The sequence below is a fragment of the Aptenodytes patagonicus genome, chromosome Z (genome assembly GCF_965638725.1).
Source record: "Aptenodytes patagonicus chromosome Z, bAptPat1.pri.cur, whole genome shotgun sequence".
NCBI lineage: Eukaryota > Metazoa > Chordata > Aves > Sphenisciformes > Spheniscidae > Aptenodytes > Aptenodytes patagonicus.
The window spans coordinates 4929019-4950232 of NC_134982.1; the positions used below are offsets into that span (position 1 = coordinate 4929019).

The 21214-nt window shown below is 44.1% G+C and overlaps 1 protein-coding gene across 6 annotated transcripts in view; it reads left to right on the top strand.

Moving 5' to 3' along the window:
* Positions 1–3271: 3271 nt before the first annotated feature.
* Positions 3272–21214, top strand: part of LOC143172377 (ectopic P granules protein 5 homolog) — a 60209-nt gene continuing 42266 nt past the window's right edge. For 5 of the 6 annotated variants that reach the window (XR_012997341.1, XR_012997342.1, XM_076361752.1 and 2 more), the window contains exons 1-11: positions 3272–3348; positions 6979–7905; positions 9739–9982; positions 10851–10987; positions 12130–12237; positions 13262–13335; positions 15241–15349; positions 15838–15952; positions 16552–16702; positions 17685–17840; positions 18196–18353. Coding sequence is in view for 4 of the 6 variants with exons in the window: in XM_076361752.1 (XP_076217867.1) it covers positions 3295–3348; positions 6979–7905; positions 9739–9982; positions 10851–10987; positions 12130–12237; positions 13262–13335; positions 15241–15349; positions 15838–15952; positions 16552–16702; positions 17685–17840; positions 18196–18353 (2233 nt within the window). In the remaining 2 variants the exon portion in view is untranslated. The remainder of the gene's footprint in view (positions 3349–6978; positions 7906–9738; positions 9983–10850; positions 10988–12129; positions 12238–13261; positions 13336–15240; positions 15350–15837; positions 15953–16551; positions 16703–17684; positions 17841–18195; positions 18354–21214) is intronic. The other variant, XM_076361755.1, reaches the window with a different exon arrangement.

A 21214-nucleotide genomic window follows, 5' to 3' on the forward strand; every position in this document is an offset into this window, starting at 1 on the left:
ACCCTACAGCATTGTTGAGGATCTGAAGGAAGTTGGTCAGCTCTTCCAACCGCCTCTCCAATGAGGGGATTGCGGTTTTTTAGGCTCATGGTATAGCTTGTCCCTGGTAGGCTTTGGAGACCCCCTTTTGATTAACTTCTGGGAATCCCTGAACTTGGACTCATTCTGGCTATGCACCACTGGAAACAAACCGTTGGCCTGGAGCCATGAAATGCGTTTCCTGACCAGGCCTCCTCAGAGTTCATGCCCTTTTTGTTACCGTATATATGATTATGGCTTTGATTCAGAAGCTCACATGCCTCAGGGCTGCTGGTCTCTCTGAAGTCCCTGTGTGCGGTGTTGCTTAACAACTCCTCAGTGCCTTACGACACTGGACACGGGGACGCAGGACATGGGGACCAGCACACAATGTAGCTGTCTAAACCTGGTGCCAGGTGACTAACTTCAGAGCAACAGGAGTTGCTAGCTGTATGATGTTCTTCAAGTTGAATCTGCATGACTTCAGTGTGTGCCTAAGCCTACCGGTCCCCGGGGCTTCTGCTGTATTTCCTTCTGCGGAGAAGATCACGGTGAGCTTTAACGTCTGTCCTGCTGCATTATAATGAACTGTGCAAAGTGCACATGTCAAGCAATCAGTTGTCCTATTTTATTTCTGAAAGACCAAGCGTACAAATATTCTTCTGAAGGAGCCTGCTGTATTCTTAGTTCTTTAAATACATATTTTAAAAATAAGTTTTGAGACTCGTGTGCTGGATATTTTTTTTTTAAGGTTGTCACGTTCACTTTCTGTCGGGGCTGGGGCTGGTACACCTTCAAAGCACCCTAGGATGTTCGGATGGTGTGAGTTGCCTCTCCTGGAAGGAAGCCTACAAGACCATATCCTTGCTCAGCCTTTATTTCAGTACTTCCTCAGTACCAAGACATTTGTGGGAGGGAACACAGGAAGGCTGGCATGAGAACAAGTGCTTGTGATTAGCCATGAACTGCAGACCATGTAGGGCTGCTTCCCCTGGAAGAGTATCTACTCTACCCTACATTGCATGGTTTCTTTATTGGGATTTTTCAGCTGACTGGGCACAAGAGATGGTGTTAGGCTTTTCTGGAGGCGGAGGTCTCCAATGAGGCTGAAACTTGGCTTGCACATTCACTAAATGCACAGAATTCCAAAATAGGGGTGGTGGTTCTGAATACACCAACTGTTTGAATAGACCTAAAGCCAAGCAAACCCTGGCTTGGAAGAGGAGCATCCAGACATGGAGCTACTGGGATGCAAGTCTGTGTGCCCACGAGCGCTGAAATGGCTTTTTATCTTCAGCGTCTTCCCTTGCCTGGTGGTCTTCCAAGCTGTGCAGAAGACTTTGGCCTCCTCCCAGGCCCTTGTGAAGGGGCCTAGCCTCCTCCTGGGCCTCTATAGTGAGGCTGGGCTTCCTCCCAGGCGTCTGTAGAGGTGTCTGGCCTCCTCTCAGACCCCTATAGAAGTGCCTGGCCTCCCTACAGCCCCTGATAACCAGCTGCACAGCTCCTGCCTTCCCTCCCCAGCTTGCCCCCCGGGGAGAGAGAGACAACAAATGCCTTAATAAGACAACTGCTTTAATAAGACAGAATAAAAAGAGGAACAGATAGCGAGTAAATCTTACGTCCCTTCAGATGCTGGGCACCCCACCTTCGGGCAGAGTTGGACGGAGCTCTTCCTTTTTGGTCCTGCGAGCCAATACGTAAATTATCACAAGAAAACAGCTGTGTTGATAAAGGAAGTTCACATGAGAACTTCTTGCTGCATTTCCAGCTATAGGCAGGGCCAGGCAGGTGGTGTAAGGGCCAGTACCAGGCGGGAGCTGCCCGCATGCCCCGTTACCATGAGCTGGCTGAGCTCATCCTGCGGACAAGGGGCTTGTGCAGCACAGCCCTGCGCCTGCTGAGGGGATCACTGGCTCCTGAACGTGCAACGGGCTCCCAGCCAGGACCAATGCATCCCCGCCTTGACCCGCGTACAGTTTACCCTTCCCACAGATATTATAAATTACAGATTACGTTAATAACATATGGGCTTCTCAAGCCCTAAGTGCAAGGTCCAATAGACTGGACACTGCCTGTTCAAGATCATTAACTCCTCGGCTACGATGTCTTCTGCAAGGTGGGTCTGAGCTCTGAGGGGGCTTGTCTGTCTGGAAACTGGGAGAAGTCACTTCTGCTCCCAGTGGGGCTTGGGCTTGGCTTCGGCTGCAGCTCCCTGGGGGCGGCTGGAGACTAAGGTGCTGGAGCGTGTCCAGAGAAGGGCAACGAGGCTGGTGAGGGGTCTGGAGAACAAGTCTTCTGAGGAGCGGCTGAGGGAACTGGGGTTGTGTAGCCTGGAGAAAAGGAGGCTGAGGGGAGACCTCATCGCTCTCTACAACCACCTGAAAGGAGGTTGTAGCGAGGTGGGGGTCCATCTCTTCTCCCAAGTAACAAGCGATAGGACGAGAGGAAATGGCCTCAAGTTGCACCAGGGGAGGTTTAGATTGGACGTGAGGAAAAATGTCTTTACTGAAAGAGTGGTGAAACATTGGAACAGGCTGCCCAGGGAAGTGGTGGAGTCCCCATCCCTGGAGGTATTTAAAAGACGAGTAGATGAGGCGCTTAGGGACATGGTTTAGTGGGCATGGTGGTGTTGGGTTGACGGTTGGACTCAATGATCTTAGAGGTCTTTTCCAACCTTAATGATTCTATGATTCTAAGGCAGGGATCAGAAGGGACAGTGGCGCCTGGCCCTGCTGTGGCTGGAGGTGCCTCAGGTGCTGCAGGACAGGCTGCCCCGCTCCAATGGCACTTCCAGGTCCTGCCATGGCGCAGGTACAAGAGACCTCACACTTTCCATCCCCAATAGCAGGGGCTTGGCTTCTCCCCCCACATTCCCCCTCGTAGCAGCCTGGCCTCCCCACAGGTCCTTATAGGAGAGCCTGGCCTCCTCCCGGGCCCCTATGGAGGAGCCTGGCCTCCCCACAGGTCCTTATAGGGGAGCCTGGCCTCCTCCCGGGCCCCTGTGGAGGAGCCTGGCCTCCCCACACGTCCTTACAGGGGAGCCTGGCCTCCTCCCGGGCCCCTATGGAGGAGCCTGGCCTCCCCACAGATCCTCATAGGAGAGCCTGGCCTCCTCCTAAGGCCCTACGGAGGCGACGCACCGCGACTCGGTATGTCCCTCCGTCCCTCCCGTACCTGCCGCGCTGCTGATTGGACGAGAGCGCCCGGGGGGCGGGCCCGCCGCCGCCGCCGCCGCTGCCCCGAGCCGCCTGGGCAGGGCCGCAGCGGGCGGGGGCCATGGCCGAGGCCGTGAGGGCCCCCCGCAAGGCCCGCGCCAAGAGCAGACCCAAGGTAGGAGGGGGCCGGGGCCGGGGCCGGGGCCGGGGAGCGGCGGGGAGTGCCTCACGGTGTGGCGCCGCCGTCCCGGGGCGGGGGGCCTCGGCCCAGCGGCGGGTCTGTCACCGCCGCCTCCCGTTTGCGGCGGCCCCGGGCGGCGGTTGCAGCAGTGAGGTGGGATTAGTGCAACGGGTAGGTCGGGGCGAGGGGGGGGGGTGTTGTCACGCACCGAGGGACTTTGGTCAAGGGGTTTGGCTCGTATTTGGGGTCACTCCTTTTTTTTTTTGGTTTGTTTGTTTTTTTAAAGCAGCGGAAAGGTTGCCTGCTCTGGGCGGAGTTCGTATCCGTGTTTGTTCGTCCTCTGCTGCTGAAAGCACTGAGGTGGTGGGGGTGTTTCAGAAATTCAGGACCTGATTTCTCTCATCCTTTCTCAGATGAAATCCCTGTTAATGATTATGGCATTTTTTTTTTGCCTTGGAAAGTGAGAACTGAAAGGCATTTCATAAATTTTAAAAGGAACTATCTTGCATCGCTTTTCTGAAGCGATGTGAGAAGACCTAGAGTAGTGGGCAGGCGGGTGAAGGCTGTGATAGGCCTTGTGCTGTAAAAGAGTGTAAACAAGCTTTTTATTCTTACGGCGGGCGGCCTTCTCAAATAGCTCTGCACGGCGAGGCGGCTGGAGTTGCCTCTGTGGTGAAGCCGTAGAGTGATAGAACTTACCGGCATTTAGCAGTGTTTTAGTACAGTGTAGGATGACAGTGTAACTACATCTCATACGTATAGGTTTGGCTTTGAAATGCTGAAAACATGAGGCCGTGTATAGCAGAGGACAGTGTTTGTTCTTCATTAGTTGGTGCTACAGTTGTTAAGTATCACTCTTCCTAGGTTTTAATCCTGCTGTGAGCGTGTTCCTTGTTCGTGATGTTAATACGGACAGCTTTCGGAAGGCTTTGCTTTCCTTGCGGCTGTGCTACGCAGAATTTCACTAGTTTGTGGAAATGATCTGAACTGAAGTATCTCGCCTCAGAGTTGAGTCAAAATGGAAATGTTTCCTTTAGTTGCTTAACCACTGCATGTGGTAAAGTGCACCACATAGAGCACAGGCATTGAAGTCATGGCTGTCACAGCCCTCTGAAGATAAATTAATGGATTAATTGACCGCTGTTTTGTAAAACAAGGGTTAGATCCAAGTACCAACTGCGGCTGTGATTCCTGAACTCAAGGCAAGTAAAGACTGGAGGGAAGAGCAATCCCAGAAGAGTAAGTGTGTCACTGGTTTTGTTTTGATTCAGCCCCATAGCATGAGCAAGGCAGTTAACTCTAAAGACTGCTGCTTAAGAGAATCAGTTCCCTGCAGGAAGGCAGTGAGTCACAGATGACGCTGGTAGTTCATTAACGACATGTGTACGGTGACTCCAGTGGCCGCTGTCTTTGGCCGTCCCTTCCAGGTGTAATTCACTGTGAAACAATGCGCTGGCGATGTCACGTGTGAGAATGCAGAATCCTTCAGTGTTACACATGACCCATTCCTGATATTCTTGTTGCTATTATTATGCTCAGCTCTGTTAATAGGCAGGGGTGTTTGAGGATGCAGTTTGGGGCCCAGCCACATTAAGGACTTTGCCGTTCCCATACCTCAGAAAAAGCCATAATCCTTTGAAAAGCTGGGAGAAAGGCTGGCTCAGCTGCGGAGCTGCCAAGTAGTGGAATGGAGCCCAGGGCTTTCTGAAAATAGTAGCCCCAACGTTAAGCTTGTCCAGCACCAGTAAAGCCAGACTGGTTCAAACACAGTGAGGTGTCAAAACCAGTGAACCTGGAACTGGTGAAGACGAGCCTGTGTGCGTCTTGGTGGGTAGCACTCACTTACTCCAGAGATGTTTCCTGAAAAACAGTAGGTGTCCTTAGAGCTTGAGGTGTCGTTTGCTGACATGCTGGGAGAGGAGAATGGTTAGGCACGGGACAAGGCTAACGAGCAAGTGTCGTCTTTGACTTGAAGGCTAAACCCTCCGAAGAGAGAACAGCAGGTTTTGCTTTCATGTTAATTCAGGACCTGATTTCTCTCGTCCTTTCTCAGATGAAATCCCTGTTAATGATTATGGCATTTTTTGCCTTGGAAAGCGAGAACTGGAAGGCACTTCGTAAATTTTAAAAGAAACTATTTTATCTAACAGTAGCATTTGGGAGAAATACAGGATGGTACTCGAAGATGAAGGGAGTTTCTTCTGTAGGAGGACTGCAAGAGGGAACTTTGAGATTGTAGAGGGGAAAGGACCGGCGTGTGTTTCTAAAGTATGTGGATCAGAACGCTGTTGAAAATATGATCTAGTGATATAGTATCCTGTGGAAATTACTGACTTTGAGTTAATTGTCAGGAGATGTTTATTATAACTACAAGTCCTAGTTTAAAGAACTGTGCTGATCTATTTTTAACCTCTCACCTGTAACTTTAGCTAGCCTTGGAGTGTGTCAGAAGTGTTTTGTGATCAGAAGTGTTTCCAGCTTTTAATATACCGGAAAACACAGTCTGAAAGCAAAGCCAGTGTATTGCCGTTTTGTAAAGGAGCTGTGAGCATATGCTTGATGTAAAAGCAGGCTTGAGATCGAGGTTAGCTAGGGCCTTGATTTGAGCTGTTTTCATGCGTGCCCTTTCATAAGGCAAAATCACAGCAGATGCTTAGTGAAAGCGTGTGTAATACTGTCAGCAAGTTTCCAAAGCTATCATCTTTTCCCCAGTCATGGAGAAGTATTGAGAGCTTTTCTTAATTTCAGCTGTGTTCTTTGTTATATTATCTGGGTCATCAAAACTGGAGTGCTGTAACCTAACTCTTCTCAGTTTTGCTTCTAATAAACCGGTAGGTACATGCAAACAATTTACAAATTGGCAAGACATTCTGCCAATTTTTTGTTTTATAAATTGGCAAACAATTTACAAATTGACAAAGTCTTTGTTGATTTCCTGCACAACATTATTTCCCATGCTGTGCTTTGGGAAGGAGGCTAATCTACACCTTAGACTAGGTTTACGGGAATTATTTACCCCCAAACAGATCTTAATTTAAAAGTGGGCAATCGGTTTACAAGTTTTTCTACATCTCTAGTGTGCAATACCTCTTTGAAAATAGGTATTTCAGTAATTGTACAGACGTTGTGATGGTTTTAGAATGTAATTGGGGGGTGTATTCCAGATTTTCTTTGTTCTGAAAGTACTCTTTGAAAATAATTTTCCATTCATTAAAATATTTCTGTAAAACCTAAGACGAATCACAAAGTAACTTTTTTTTTTTTGTTAGTATGGTGAAACCTAGTGACTCTTTTTAGAGGTCAGGGTCCTGTTATTTTGATTATTTTGTATGTTAATGAAGCATTCTGTGATATTTATAGCTCTTTACGTAGAAATGTTGAAGCATTGTTCAAGAACTGACCAAGAAAATAGACACTGATAGACAGTCTTCAAAGACAGCAGCTAAAGAACAAGTAACTGTTTGGTACATTTGTTTTTACCTTTAATATTATGAAAATTAATGTGTTAAGAGGGGCTTTTGGAGTTGTGGTGTTGACAAATACTAGTTTTGGTGATGGTGGGATTTGGGATGTGAGGGGGAGAGATTCTATTGGTAGTGACACTCTTAATTTTTTTTTTCCTAGGAAAAAAAGAAGAAAAGTAGTGAGGAGTCCCAGATACAAGAGTCTGATGATGTCTTCCTCCCTCCCGTGGCAGAAGTGTCTTCTGCAGCCAGTAAAGTGCAAGTGGTACATCCTGGAGAATTTACAGAAATTTGTCTCAGTGATGAAGTAGAGGATGGAAAAACTATAAACGATGTGTGCGACAATTTATCTTCAGCAAATGAAGGGTCTTCGGCAGTGACTCTAGAGCCCTCCACAGATGCAGAAGAGTTCAAAGCTGATCCTTCCCACGAGGAATGTGGGGGGGATGTTGGGAAGAGTGGAAAAAGCCAGTTGGTCAAACCTGACAGCCCTGTGGAGGCGGTTGCTAGCGGATCAGGAAACTCCGATGTATTGAGTAGTACCTTTCATTCTGGTGCTGCTGGCTCTCAGACAGCAGTGGGCTTTGCACAGGGCAAAGGAACTGAAAACGTACAAGATGTTAAAAATCCTCTTGTCCGTTCTTCAGAGAAGCTTCCTCTTAGTCTCTCGCAGCTCTCTGAGAAATCCAAAACACGTATTCAGCATTCGGGATTGAAACCAGTTTATCCAGACTTGTCGGCTGAATTGTCCTATGAGAGACCAACCGTAATAGCAGTTAAACCGCTGTTGCACAATGAAAGGCTGTATCCAGAGCTCCCAACCGAACCAGAACTGGTGCCATTTACCAGAGAACAGCTGAAAATTTTTGAGCCGTGTTCATGGTTGGAGAACGTCGACTCCTATGCAGAGGAATTTGAAAGCGTTGCTCATCAGGACAGGCACGAATTTTATGAACTGCTCCTGAACTACATGCGCTGCAGGAAGCAGCTGTTGCTGGCTGAGGCAGAGCTGCAGGCTATGACGACAGACTGCCAAAATATTAAGGGGAGATTATGGACTTTTAAAGAAGAACAGAAAACCGTGCAGGTGCTGTTGCTGAAGCTACCTTTGAACCCAAACTATTTGGACGTGATTCCAGACGTTAATTTTACTTGCTGTCAAGTTTACTGTATTTAAGCTGTTTTATTCTAAGAGAGATGATTGCCTTTGCTTTTCTGTCTCTCCACTGATCCCCAGTACTTCAGAGTATCATCCTGTTGAGACTTAAGGCAGTTTGTTGTTTGATTTTTAAACTCTGACGAGTGTAGGGTAGCGGGATCTCCGTTAGTGAACTCTTCTGGAGTCAGACTCATGTTTGTAGTCAGTCAGAATGAGCCTGTGTGCAGCCAGTTCTGCCTGTAGGGCAGAACTGTTGGGTGAAGTTTGTGCCGCAGTACTTCAGGTAGAGGCAGGGGATATGCAGGGGAGTAGGACTTCAGAATGACCGTAGCGGTGACGTCCCATGTGGCCTGCTGCCTATAGTGACAGTTTTCATTGATGTCATTCCCGACTGTCCTGCTGTCAGAGGCGGCAGCTGCAGAGGAGCTTGAGTTATGCTCGTGGGTGACCCTGTTGCTCAAAGCATAGGGAGTGTGAAGTCCGTCCACTTTCAGTAACTGTCACTCCATTAAGTGGTGCTGTGGTTTTAGCTACTTCCAGGGTGGTCACGGTACCCTGTAGCATTTCTGTCTGCAAACCAGAGGAGTCTGGGGAGCTCTTTGCATGCATCAGAAAAATTTTCCCCCAAACTCATTCTGTGTAACTTTGTTTTTGGAGCTGGACGTTGCAGTGGGAGTGAATGAAATTGTTCTGGCGCTCTGATGCTGTTTATAGCCAACACATCATCAAAATTGTTGAAGCTGCCAAGTACCTATATATGTGGTGGCTTTTACTGTTGTTTCTGTGAGTGCAGTGCCTCTCCTGTGCAGTTCTTCAGAGTTGAGAGACATCCACTGAACAGATTTGAATCTTTCCCTTTTCACTAGGGAATAACGACCTGTATCGCTGAACCTCACTGAACTCTCAGTTTTGTGTTGATCACTTTCTACGCTGAAAGCAATTTTGGCTTCACTCTTACATCCGCACTGGTCGTCATACAGTTGGCTAAGCTTGCTGCTTGCTTTATTCCATCCCGATTCACTATGTTTTTTACTGTATGTCCAGAATAATTGTTGTCTTTAAATATTTAAAATTCTTATTCTACTAACTTAGGAAACACAGGGATACTTTAAAGCTAAGCTTCCAAAGTGCTGATTCTGAAGCATGTTTCCTGGTTGCATAAAAGAATAATAGCAATGTTATGTATTGTGGTTTTCTTGTGCTGAAGAATTAGAGATAGGGCAGAGGAAGACTAGTCTCAGCTTTTAATTCCAGTTTGGGAAAAAGTTAGTCCAGTTCATTTCTGAAAATTTTAAATGTATAATGGGGAATTGCTATAAATATTCAGTTCTGGGAGCTTAGACAAATATTTATCTTGTTTCAGTAGATATTTTAGCTTTAAAATAACAGATCCAAATATTTATGGAAATCTATAAACTGAGAAGCAAGTGCGCTCACTGGGAGTAGAGACACCTGGTTTTGTTCACATCTTGTCAGTGATATAGACGAGTCCCTTCATATCTGTTTCTAAATCTGAGTTATTGAGGGTTTAGAGAGTCATTTTTTTCAGAAGTCAGGGATATGCATCTTCAGTAATCAGCAGCTCTAAAAAGTATGTAGGATGTTCTGACATGTTTGTCTTTTCCACATGTGAGGTGGCCCCTTTTATGAAAGCTTTGAAATCTGTTGAGGGGAGGGTTGTGTCAAGGCTAATTTCTGTAAGCACACTTGACACAACAAAATGACAAAGCCACTTAAATAAAATAATTGCTTTCTTTTCAGGGTGTCTGTGCAGATCAGTGCAAAGTGACAGGCCACCATCGCTACCAGACAGTGGAGCTGAATGAAAATGTGTTGGGGGAACTGAAAAAGCTGTTTGAAGCCAAAGCAGAGCACGTGCATCAGACACTGGCGCTGCACTCGTACACTTCGGTGTTGTCCCGGTTGCAAGTGGAGTCATATGTCTACAGGTTGCTCAGCAGCTCGTCCCTGCTGAGATCAGTGGCTCTTCAGCAGCAAGAACAAGGTGTGTTGCTGCTCTAGACCGTTCCCCATGCTGTTTAGGGTGCCCAGCACCTTGTTCACCTGCAGTTTTGGAGTCTTGTGGTGGAATTTGTACACTGGAGTGTTTCTCCTCTGATACTAAAACTTGCTGATCTTATGTAGGGATCAGTGAAACTTTTTTCTCACAGGAAAAACTCCAGTTCTCTTAAGTTACCTGGAGAGTGGAAGCTGAATGCAGGAATATCTTCTTCTGTCGAAGCTGCATACTGCCACTGATTACTGTAGAGGAACACCGGGTGGGATGGGACACCCGGACTCCAATCTTTTGTTGTCAAAGGCAACGTATAATACAGTCCATTTTCCAAATTGATAATGCACAATTCTAAAACCAGCTGGATGTTTTTCCTGCTTTACTTCCTCTTGAAATCTCGCAGCTCTAATACTTGGAAATCTTTTTGGTTTTCATCCTAAGTATATTACTTATATTTTTTTTATACATATATATATATATATAAAACCTTTTAGCTAAAGTATTCCTCCCCCTCCCACCCTGGACATTCATTCTTCCTAGTCTTTCTCCCTTTGCCCCCCAACCCCCAGACAGTTGATGTGCATAGTAAATGGTCGTTCTTAAAAGGCCTTCCCTCAACATAAACTTTTTATGAGAGTAACCGTAGTAAATTCTTCTTGTAATTAGCGTCCAGCGCTTAATTATAAAGTTCTCTAAATAAGTGTTCTTCTCTGTCAGATTTAGCAAGCAACTGTGTTGAAATATCTTGATATCTATAGATACAGAGAGCAAATTTTCTGTATAGCCCCAAAACCACTACTTATGCTACTACTCTGAGACCTGCTCGTCAAAGCTCCTTAATTCTGTTTTTAATTTACAGTTTCAAAGCAGTCAGAAAATCTTTCTTCGGACTTGGGCCACTTGAAGGAGTGTATCAGCGTCCTTTTCAGTTTCACTCGCAGAGTTATCGAAGATCCTCAGTTTCAGAGTGACCTTCTCATGTGGCTGCAGAGACTGGTGAGAGAGTAAAGCATGGATATAGCTGTTCGATCCAACAAATGGGATGAATTTGGGAGTAATTTCTGAAAGTGTTTCTCTCACTATCCCACATGCACTGATTTTTTTGGGATTTGTTCTATGTGAGGAACAGAATCTGTTAGTGAATCTCTAGAATGAATTCCCTTGTCTGAGGAAGTCAGTGGAGGTCAGCACCATTAATGAGGACTGGCACCTGAGCAGCCAGCACTGCTCAAAGTGGATTTAATACTCAATATTCATTATGCTTTTACTTATTTTGAAAGTAAAACTATTCAGACTTGTCATTTTTGAGAAACTTCTATTCTTGCTGATTTCTAAATAAATTAGTTTTTAATGCAATTGTAAAGTAAGTGATTTTTCTACACCAAAGAAAACGGTTTGTGGCTTATGAGCCAAGCCAGCAGCCTTTTACATATTGTTCTCCTTGTGGTTTAACCCAGCAGGCGGCTGAACACCACACAGCCATTCGCTCACTCCCCCCCAGTGAGATGGGGAGAGAATCGGGAAGGAAAAAAAAAAAGAGTAAAATCCGTGGGTTGAGATAAAGACAGTTTAATAGGACAGAAAAGGAAGGGAAACTAATAATAACAATAATGATAAAAGAATATGCGAAATAAGTGATGCACAATGCAATTGCTCACCACCCACCGACCGATGCTCAGCCAGTTCCCGATCAGTGGTCACTGCCCCCCGGGCCAACTCCCCCCAGTTTCTGTACTGAGCATGACGTCCCATGGTATGGAATGTCCCTCTGGCCAGTTTGGGTCAGCTGTCCCGGCTGTGCCCCCTCCCAGCTTCTTGTGCACCTCCTTGCTGGCAGAGCACAGGAAGCTGAAAAGTCCTTGACTTAGTGTAAGCACTGCTCAGCAACAACTAAAACATCAGTGTGTTATCACATTGTTCTCATGCTAAATCCAAAACACAGCACTGTGCCAGCTACTAGGAAGGAAACTAACTCTATCCCAGCCGAAACCAGGACACTCCTGTAACTTGCTCTGAAAATTGAGGTTTGTTAGAAAGCATGGGAAGAGAAATGGAAAAAAAAAAAAGTATTACTCTAGTTAGCAAGACTGTAAAGGAACTTGAAATTGTTTAAAAGATTCCAATATACTTCCCCTTAGGTGTCAGTGTTGCAAAGAATTGGCTGCCCAGGTGACCATCTCTTCCTCTTCAACCACATCCTTCGGTGTCCAGCTGGGATCAGCGACTGGGCTGTTCCATTCATTCAGGTGTGATTGTTTAATTCTTTATTTGTCAGAAAGTTGGAGTGGGAGTGCAGTGGGTAGGAGAGGAGAGCGTCTTGTGCCTAGTCAATCCCTCATGGCCGCTGTGTGTTTCCAGGTGTGTGGAATCATGGTAACAGTGAGGGGTTTGTCAAGGGATGTATTCACCCGTGTTAGTCCAACCACGAGCAGGTTAACAGGGAAACACACGTCTCATTCTTGGCTAGAGAGACTCCATGAAAGGGAGTCAAGGACTTGCGGTGCACCTCAGAAGGCCTCGTGCAGCAGCAGGTTTTGAGAGTGCTCTCCAAGAAAAGGAAAGAATATTTAGACTTGAAGCAGCAACTGTGTATGAGACGAGTGAGATTGGAGGCAGCTCTGTAATGTATAAGGAATGAGGAGGAACAGATTTTTATATCCTGCTTGTTGAAATGGGACTGGTTTCCCTGGAAAGTTAGGTAATTTCAAAGGCAAGGGTTCACTTCGTATAGAACAGAGGGAGTGCAGATACCCAAAGGTACTAGGATGTTCTTGCAAAGAACACTTTTACTCCTCCAAGAGAGGAAGATGTTGGAAATCTAGCAGTGGGAAAAGGATTGCAATTACACTAACAGGGGGAAGGCAAGCAATGAAATAAAGGGATGATTGGAGGTAGCGTCCTAACTTCTCCTGCGCTCAACGTCCCAGTTCCCCCTGGTGCCCAGATGTACACATGAAATGGAGAGAGAAGTTGTCTTTTTGGGGAGCTTTTGATTTTTTTTTTCTTTTTTTTTCCTCCTTTAAATTAATTTCTATAAGTACTTCTTTTGGAAAACTCCCAATATTTTGCCACAGCAATTCTTTCTCCGGGGTGTGGGAACTGTCTTTTATGGATACTTTTTAGTCTGAACAAAAAGCTAGTGAAAAATGTGAAACTCAATTTGAATTTCTTTGATAAAACTAATTTGCCCTGTGTTTCACTTGGACTGTAACTTTATTTAGGTTCACTTAGATTGTTGTTTGTTTGTTTGTTTTTTGCATTTAATTTCAGATCAAAGTCTTGGATAATCCATCAGGTGTCTTTCATTTCATGCAGTCTCTTGCCTTGCTTATGTCTCCTGTCAAGTAAGTATGAATGTGATTTTATAAATATGTTCTGATAATTTAAGAGTAGAAAATACGACACAAGATCTACTTGTAAAACCCTGAAAGTTCATTGCAGGCAAGGTCATAAAAGCAGGCACAAATAAGTGATTCACAGTTTAATTCAAACTCTTTTCACTCATGCATCTTTAAATACAGCCTTGGCAATACATTCTCCTACTGTGGACAGTATGATGCAGCTTGCGTTCAGCTGTCAAATAGCATGTGAAGACTGACATACCCGCGTGTTTTCTTACTGTGACTTCTGAAATAAAGTTCTTGCCTTGCACGATGGCCTGTTCGTTATACTGTCTCTGCAACAGAAGCCCTTGAGTAAAGGGTTTGCTAAGTTAGTGTATACGGTTGGGCTTCTTAATGTATTTTTCATCCTTTTTTTTTTTAATCTAGAAGTGGTGCTTTTATCTTATCGTGGTGCTTGGAGAAGCTAGTTAGTGAAATCAATTATGAGTGAAAACTGTTATGTACTTCAGATAAAATATATAACTTGCCTTCCCCCCACCCAAATTTTAATGTCAAAGAATCAAACTGCTGGTATTTAGGGTTGTCATTGTGATCTTGATAGTCTTTGACCCTGAGTTAAGTAGGAGTCCTATATATTGGAGGCTATTATTTTAAAGGGTTTTGCCTTCACTTTTCCTGTCCAGAGCTGCCTGGGGAAACGTGTATCCTGAGGGCATGCATATTGCCAGTGCATTTTGATGCTTGTGTTTTGAACAAGGGCTAACTTAAGGTATTGGGAGTGACGCTCTCAACTGTTGATACAAGAACGCAGAGCCTCCATAATGGCTGTAATTACTGGTAAAAGAGCTGAGGCTTGTCTGTTACAGCTGCTGCACGTCAGGAACAAGTTTGAGTTTTGAATTTGGTTTGTGAAATCAGTATCTTAAAACTTACATTTCATTTGTAATAGGTTCATATTATCAGAGTATAAGTTCAAGGAGGTCAGGAGGGTAATACTATGCCGGAGGTTTGTGGTACTGTGTGCAGAGTTCTGCCGGTACTTTTCAAGTTAGAAGGAAGTTGGATGTTATGATTTTAATTTAGAATCATAGAATCATCTAGGTTGGAAAAGACCTTTAAGGTCATCAAGTCCAACCGTTAACCTGGCACTGCCAAGTCCACCACTAAACCATGTCCCTAAGCACCACATCTACATGTTTTTTACATACCTCCAGGGATGGTGACTCAACCACTTCCCTGGGCAGCCTGTTCCAATGCTTGACAACCCTTTCAGTGAAGAAATCTTTCCTAGCATCCAATCTAAACCTCCCCTGGCGCAACTTGAGGCCATTTCCTCTCGTCCTATCACTTGTTACTTGGGAGAAGAGACCGACCCCCACCTCGCTACAACCTCCTTTCAGGGAGTTGTAGAGAGCGATGAGGTCTCCCCTCAGCCTCCTTTTCTCCAGGCTACACAACCCCAGTTCCCTCAGCCGCTCCTCAGAAGACTTGTTCTCCAGACCCTTCACCGGCTTCGTTGCCCTTCTCTGGACACGCTCCAGCACCTCAACGTCCTTCTTGTAGTGAGGGGCCCAAAACTGAACACAGTATTTGAGGTGGGGCCTCACCAGTGCCGAGTACAGGGGCACGATCTCTTCCCTCCTCCTGCTGGCCACCCTATTTCTGATATAGGCCAGGATGCCATTGGCCTCCTTGGCCGCCTGGGCACACTGCCGGCTCATGTTCAGCCGGCTGTCGACCAACACCCCCAGACTCTTTTTCCGCCAGGCAGCTTTGTGACATACTTGTTAATTTCTTGTTCTTGTATCTGTTTTTTTCAGTATCTTCTCTTAACTAAAAAATGACTTAATTCAGAATTTTTAATTTTCTAATTTTTTGTAAACTTGATTTTTCACTTTAAATCAGAAATCGGGTGGACTTCATGTGCCATATGAAACCAAGTGAAAGGAAAAGTTCCTCTTCATCTGGGAAAGAATCTGGAAACTGGACCCTGGTAGATGAAGGAGGAGAAGAGGTACAGCAAATGACTTCTCTTTTTTTTGTTTTTTTCCCTTTGTGCTTTTGCTCCAGATTGTTGTATTGATTGACATTCAGTTAAAAAGCATCATATCTATTTTACTCTCCTTTTATCTCTGTGATATAACTGTAGATAGTGGAGCTTCCAGGAATGAGTATTAACAGATAGAATTTAAACGTTTGAGCTATTGCATGCAAAAGGAGCATGGAAGTAGACATATGTTTGAGTAGGTGCTTCCCTTCAGAAGCTGGCTGGACTAGCATAGTGTTACCTCTACTTCTGCTTCCTAGCTGATGAGGGCTTTTATGTATAAACGCAGACAGAAGAGGAATTTAGAAGGTTGTGTGTGTGTGTGTGTGAAGGAGAGTTAATTTGTACTTTCTTTGTTTTCCTCTTACAAGCGAACTGTAATTAGTACCACAGTGAAGCCCTTCTACCATGCATTTTATTGTAAAGCTACTAAAAGCGACTGTATTTGTCTATAGGATGAGGATCCTGAAACAAGCTGGATTCTGCTTTTGGAAGATGACTTGATTTCCCTGTTGTCACAGTTTCCATTTCATGAACTCTTTCAGCAGTTCCTTGGGTTTAAGTCTGGAGGTAAATCAGTTGCTAAAGAGTTATGCTTTGTTTTGCTTACGCTGATGGTATTAATGACTAAAACTGCCAAGAATACTACTGCATTATGAGAGTCTGTGAGTGAAGTAATAATGGACCTATGCAACAGCTCACAGACTAAACAGATGAGATGGGAGTGTATGCCATGTGTACGGGATGACTTACAGCAATACTAGCATGCAAAACGTTAGTCCTTGCCTGAGTTTTGATCTGCTCGTTATACTCACAGATGTGCTTTCAGGACTAATTTTTCCCCTTTGCCTCTTAGCTGTCATGTTACTGTGATTTTTCTCCAGTTATTTATTCATTCTTTATTTTGCTAAATCTCTGGACAAATACATGAAGATAATTGCTTGCTAGAGGTCTTATAACCTGCATAGTTTATTTGTACCTTCATACTTAACAGGTATTTATTGTTCATTTCATAAACAAAACATAAATTTCAGTTCACTATATAGCTGGCAAACAATGAACTGTTTGCCAGCTATATGGTGAATTGTTGCTTTGAGTGCTTGTTAAGTTACTTAATAATCCAGAATTCACACATTTTTTTGAGACTTATTTTTCTGTCTCGGTCTTAGGTGCTTATTTTCCTGAGAAAACAACTCCCCAGGACATGATGAAGGTTTTTGCTTTTGCAAACTCCTTAGTGGAACTTCTGTCTGCGGGGTTAGAAACATTTAACAGAGCACGGTACCGACAGTTTGTGAAGCGAATTGGTCAGCTGATCAAGTAAGAGAGTATCTTCTCTGTGATATGATTAAATCTTTTTGATATGGTCTGGTTTAAAGTTCAGAGCTGCTAAAAAAAAAACAAAAAAACAACAAACCACCACCAAACAAACAAAAAAACCAAACTGCACCAACCAAAACAAAACAAAAACCCCAAACAGTTCTTGGGTACGTTTTGCTCCAAGAGTTGGTCAGCTTAGGGTTAGCCAGTCTGGGAATCTGAAATCCCAGGGTCTTTGACTCTCAAGCCGCCTGTGAAGTGGGGAATTGCGGAATTTAAATGCTGTGGGTACAGAGGAGCTGGGTGAGCTGTGGAACGCCAGGCTGACTTCCATCAGAGATGTGCTTAGGCTTGTCTTGGAAGGTCACTGATACCCAACAAACAGTTTCTTGAACCACCCTATTTATAACTAGTGTTACTGCTTGCTTTCCATTGTAATACAGAGTTGTTTTAGGGTTTTTAATTTCCTCCTTGAAAATCCTCATATTGTTGCAGTAAGCAAATGTAATTGGAACCTGAAAGTTGCTCTTCATTTTCAAGTCTCTACCAGTCACTTTATATGGCTTCTATGAGTGTGTTTTCAAGGGGGATACAGTTAAATCAGAAACAAAATTCATGGTTTTCTTTGTGTTATTAGAGCAGTAACTTTCTCAGTATAATTATTCCTGTATGAGCTCTTTGCATGTACAGCCACTTCATAATGTAGGACTACCTTAAGGCTCCAAAGCTCATACACAAACTAATTTGGTATAACAGAATATTATGCATTGTTTGGTTGCAAAGCCAAGGAAGGATAACACAGGAATTTCAGACTAACCCTGTCTGAAGAGGGGAGGGAAATGCTCTTTATGTGGAAATCTCTGGGAGCCAGAGGACAAAGTCTCTTGTGACTAGACTCTGATCTAGTTTCACTTGTCTGTGTTTTTATATGGTGATGACATACTTAATGATCCTTCTTCAACTTGTTTGTTCTGCTGTGTAGGATGACGCTTTGTCATGTGAGTGACCACTGGGCCCAATATGTTAGCAGCAATAAACAATATGGATCAGTAGCGCATCCCTATTCTGTGGAAAAATTGCAACTGGAGTTTGATGAGCTGTTTTTTAGAGCTGTTCTACATGTTCTGAAGGCAAAAAGGTAGGCTGTCCAATGTGATTGATACTGGCTTCATCTTGGAGTTAGATATTTGAAACTGGGAATTACAGTAGCTTTAAATACTTAATGGTTTAAACAAGGCTGCAATATGCAGGATTTTTCAGCATATTGGTAGTATTAAGATGGGGAGGAGTTACGACTTGAGTTCTAACATCTGGCAGAAGCTCTGGGGACCTGTTCAGTTCAGAATGAGGTTAACTCGGAATTTGAGATGCTAAGACACATCCTCACATTCCTAATTCTGTTATGTGGCAGAGATGTGGGCATATGTCTCCTTTTCAAATGTTGGGATTTATCAGGGTGAAACTGTTCCTATCTGCCTCTTCAAATCCAACAGGTTGGGAGTCTGGTTGTTCATGTCCGAGATGCCTTACGGAACCTTATCCAGCAACATGCTTTGGAGGCTCTTCTTTGTCATGCACTGCGCAGAGAGTGAGCACCTGGAAAAGCTCTGCTCTGCTCTGCAACCTGCTGACTGCAAACAAAGACTCAAAGGTAGAATTCCTTCACTCAGAACCAATTTTCATAGATTCAGCTACTGCTGCATGAGCTACGGGTTTAATTTCCATTGTTAAATACACCCTCAGCAGCGTGACTGGTCCAGAAGCCTTAGAAGTGTCTTGGACAGTTCATGGTCTTCCAGTACTTGTTTGCCCAAACTCTCATTTTTAACAGGAATTGTCGGATCTACTGTCCTTTTAGTTTTCTCTCTGACAGCGACTGCTACTGGCTGCTTCAGAGAGCTGCAGGAGTGCCATGCAGTAGGTACATCTTGTGTATTCTCGTATCAGGTCCCATCTTGACCTTCGATAGTATTTGGAGAGTGAGGTGTAAATCCTGAAATAAAGAATTTTGTATCACTTAGGTTTTTTTGTGAGCTGTTGACTGTTGTCAACTGTTGAGCTGTTGATATTTGTATGAATACCCCAGGCCTCCTTCCACCCCTGCTTTCGCTTAGACTTGCTAGTTTTGGCTTCAGTAACTTACATTGTGGGAGATCTGCTTATTTCCACAACTACAGGTGTTTCCCTTATCTCAAGCCTTCCTTTGATGCTTTTCTTGTCCTGTATGACACCTTTTCTTTCTCTTTCCCCTTGACTTCTGTCCTGTGTTGATCTCCACAGTGATTGTGGTGGCTTCAGCTATGGCAGAGTTATTTAGAAGCTGGTTGGAATGCTACTTTCCCTTTGCTGCCACCTTCATGGAAAATATTTCAGGGCTTGGTTGACAGGGAGACAGGTAAACAAAGCAGTAACTCCCTACTTCCCAGCCTCTTTGCTGTCTTCAGGGAGAGCAAATCTCACTCTGTCAGTTTTACTTTTCAGCTAGCTGGTAGCCCAGATAGCTGTTACCACATCAACCAAGTCTTTTGATGGAGAAGCAGAAGAAAACGTCGATCTTGAGAGGTTACTGAGTGTCTTGACTCCGGGCAAGCCCAGCTAACATTTAAGGCAATTTGCGCAGAGTGGGAGAGGGTTATCAAGACTGTAGCTCTGTACACTTTATGAAGTACTGATCCGATTAGCGCTTGCCAGCCAAACAGTAAGCGTTACACTGTTTCAGTAGGACTTCCTTATTTTTATTTTTGCAAGAAATTTTTACTGCATCTCAAACAAAGAGAATGTAATATGATGTGGTGGGTTGCAGCTCTGACAGTAACAAACACTGATTTTTTTGTTTTGTTTTGTTTTTTTGTTTTGTTCAGGCTTTGTTTTGCTTCTAGCTAACTTTCATGTTTTAAAGTCCCTGGTATGCTGATGCAGGATATTTTTATTCTCTTCATTCTCCTCGATGGGTTATGTCAGCACAATACTATTTTTCACGAGTGTCTAGACAGGGAATATCAACAGTTCTTTCAGTGAAATCCATCTAATCTTCTGAAATAGCTTATTTTGACTGACACTTACCAATATAATGCTGACTTAATTTCCTGTAATTCATACCCTAGAAGACCATGGCATTAACATTCTCTTGGGAGAGAACCTCTTTTATTGATTTCCCTTCCCAAATTAAGTTTGAGAAGTGTTAAGAGTGGTAAATCTACACGTGGTAGCAAGCCTCCAGGTGGTCTCTGGAGGTCTCTCGTGGTCTTCGCAGGAGGTGAACTTTTCTTGAACCTTTGGGCCCTTCTCCTTATATGGTCACAAATTGGCTCATCACTGCCATTTGCCACAGTTTTGGTTGTCCTTGTCCAGTTTCTGCTAGTACTTATCTGTCTCTCATGATGTGCTCGTTAGCTGTGGCCTTGTATGTTTGACGCACGCTTGATTAGTCCAGCATTTTATCTTACAACTATTTACAGCGCTATCATAGTCATTTGTTACTTGCATGTCCTACCCCTTCCCCACGTTGTGGGGTCATTCTGCTATGGTTTTATATATAGTAATGGCATAGTCTTTTTTTGTCCTTCTGCATTACCTTAAAAACCCCAAGCAACAACTACACCTGGTCTATCAGGAGCGTAGTTTATCTTACTGTATGGAAAAACTCTACTTAAATTGCACAATCCTCTAGCACGCTGTTCATGAGATGTTTTGGCGGTACAAGCCTGACCTTTTCAGGTTGAAGTACAGTGGTAAAATTCTTGAAAACCTTTAAAATAGAATGTAACCTAAGTGGAAACGTTTAATGGCAAGCATGCTGAGCACATGCCTGTGCAGATTAAGTAGTTGAGTACCACAATGAGTGCTTTTTCAGTATATTAAACTGCTATGATAAGATCACTGTAAACAGTGTTTATTGGCATGTTATGTTTCAGAGGAAGCAGACCACTCTCCAAACCATTTTACAGCTCAAATGCAGCTTTCAACGCTTGCTTTGCTGCACAGCCTCTATTTAAAGTTATTTGGAAGAAATAAAAATTATTTTAAAGTCCTGTTCAGGTTTCTTTGTACATTTCCCTTCCTGTTGCCCCCCACCCCGAGGAACGAAATGTTTATTTGCATTTGGCAACAAGTCACTCTTGGGTTTAAAGAGGAAATCTGCCTTGAATTCAAGTGAAAACATCTCTTAGCCTTCCTGTCCTGTGCAACTTCAGTTCTCTGTTTTCAGAGTTATTTTCCAAACAAGTGCATTCAGTAATTTTCTTGTATTGAATTTGGGAAGCTGAAACTGACCTTTCCTTGTAACTCTTGGACATAATCTAGGCCCAGGGCTAGATGCTTTATTTTTATTTGTAATCGGCATAGAATGATCTCCCAGCAGTTTAACTGCTGCTTGAGATCATGGTATGTGGAATGGGCAGAGTCTCTCAACTTGATCAAAACCTCTCTGCTGTGCTTGGATGGGCTTAGTTTTAATCTTCTCTTGACTGTGTGCTGATTAAAACTAGAATCCTTTCATATAATTTGGACTTA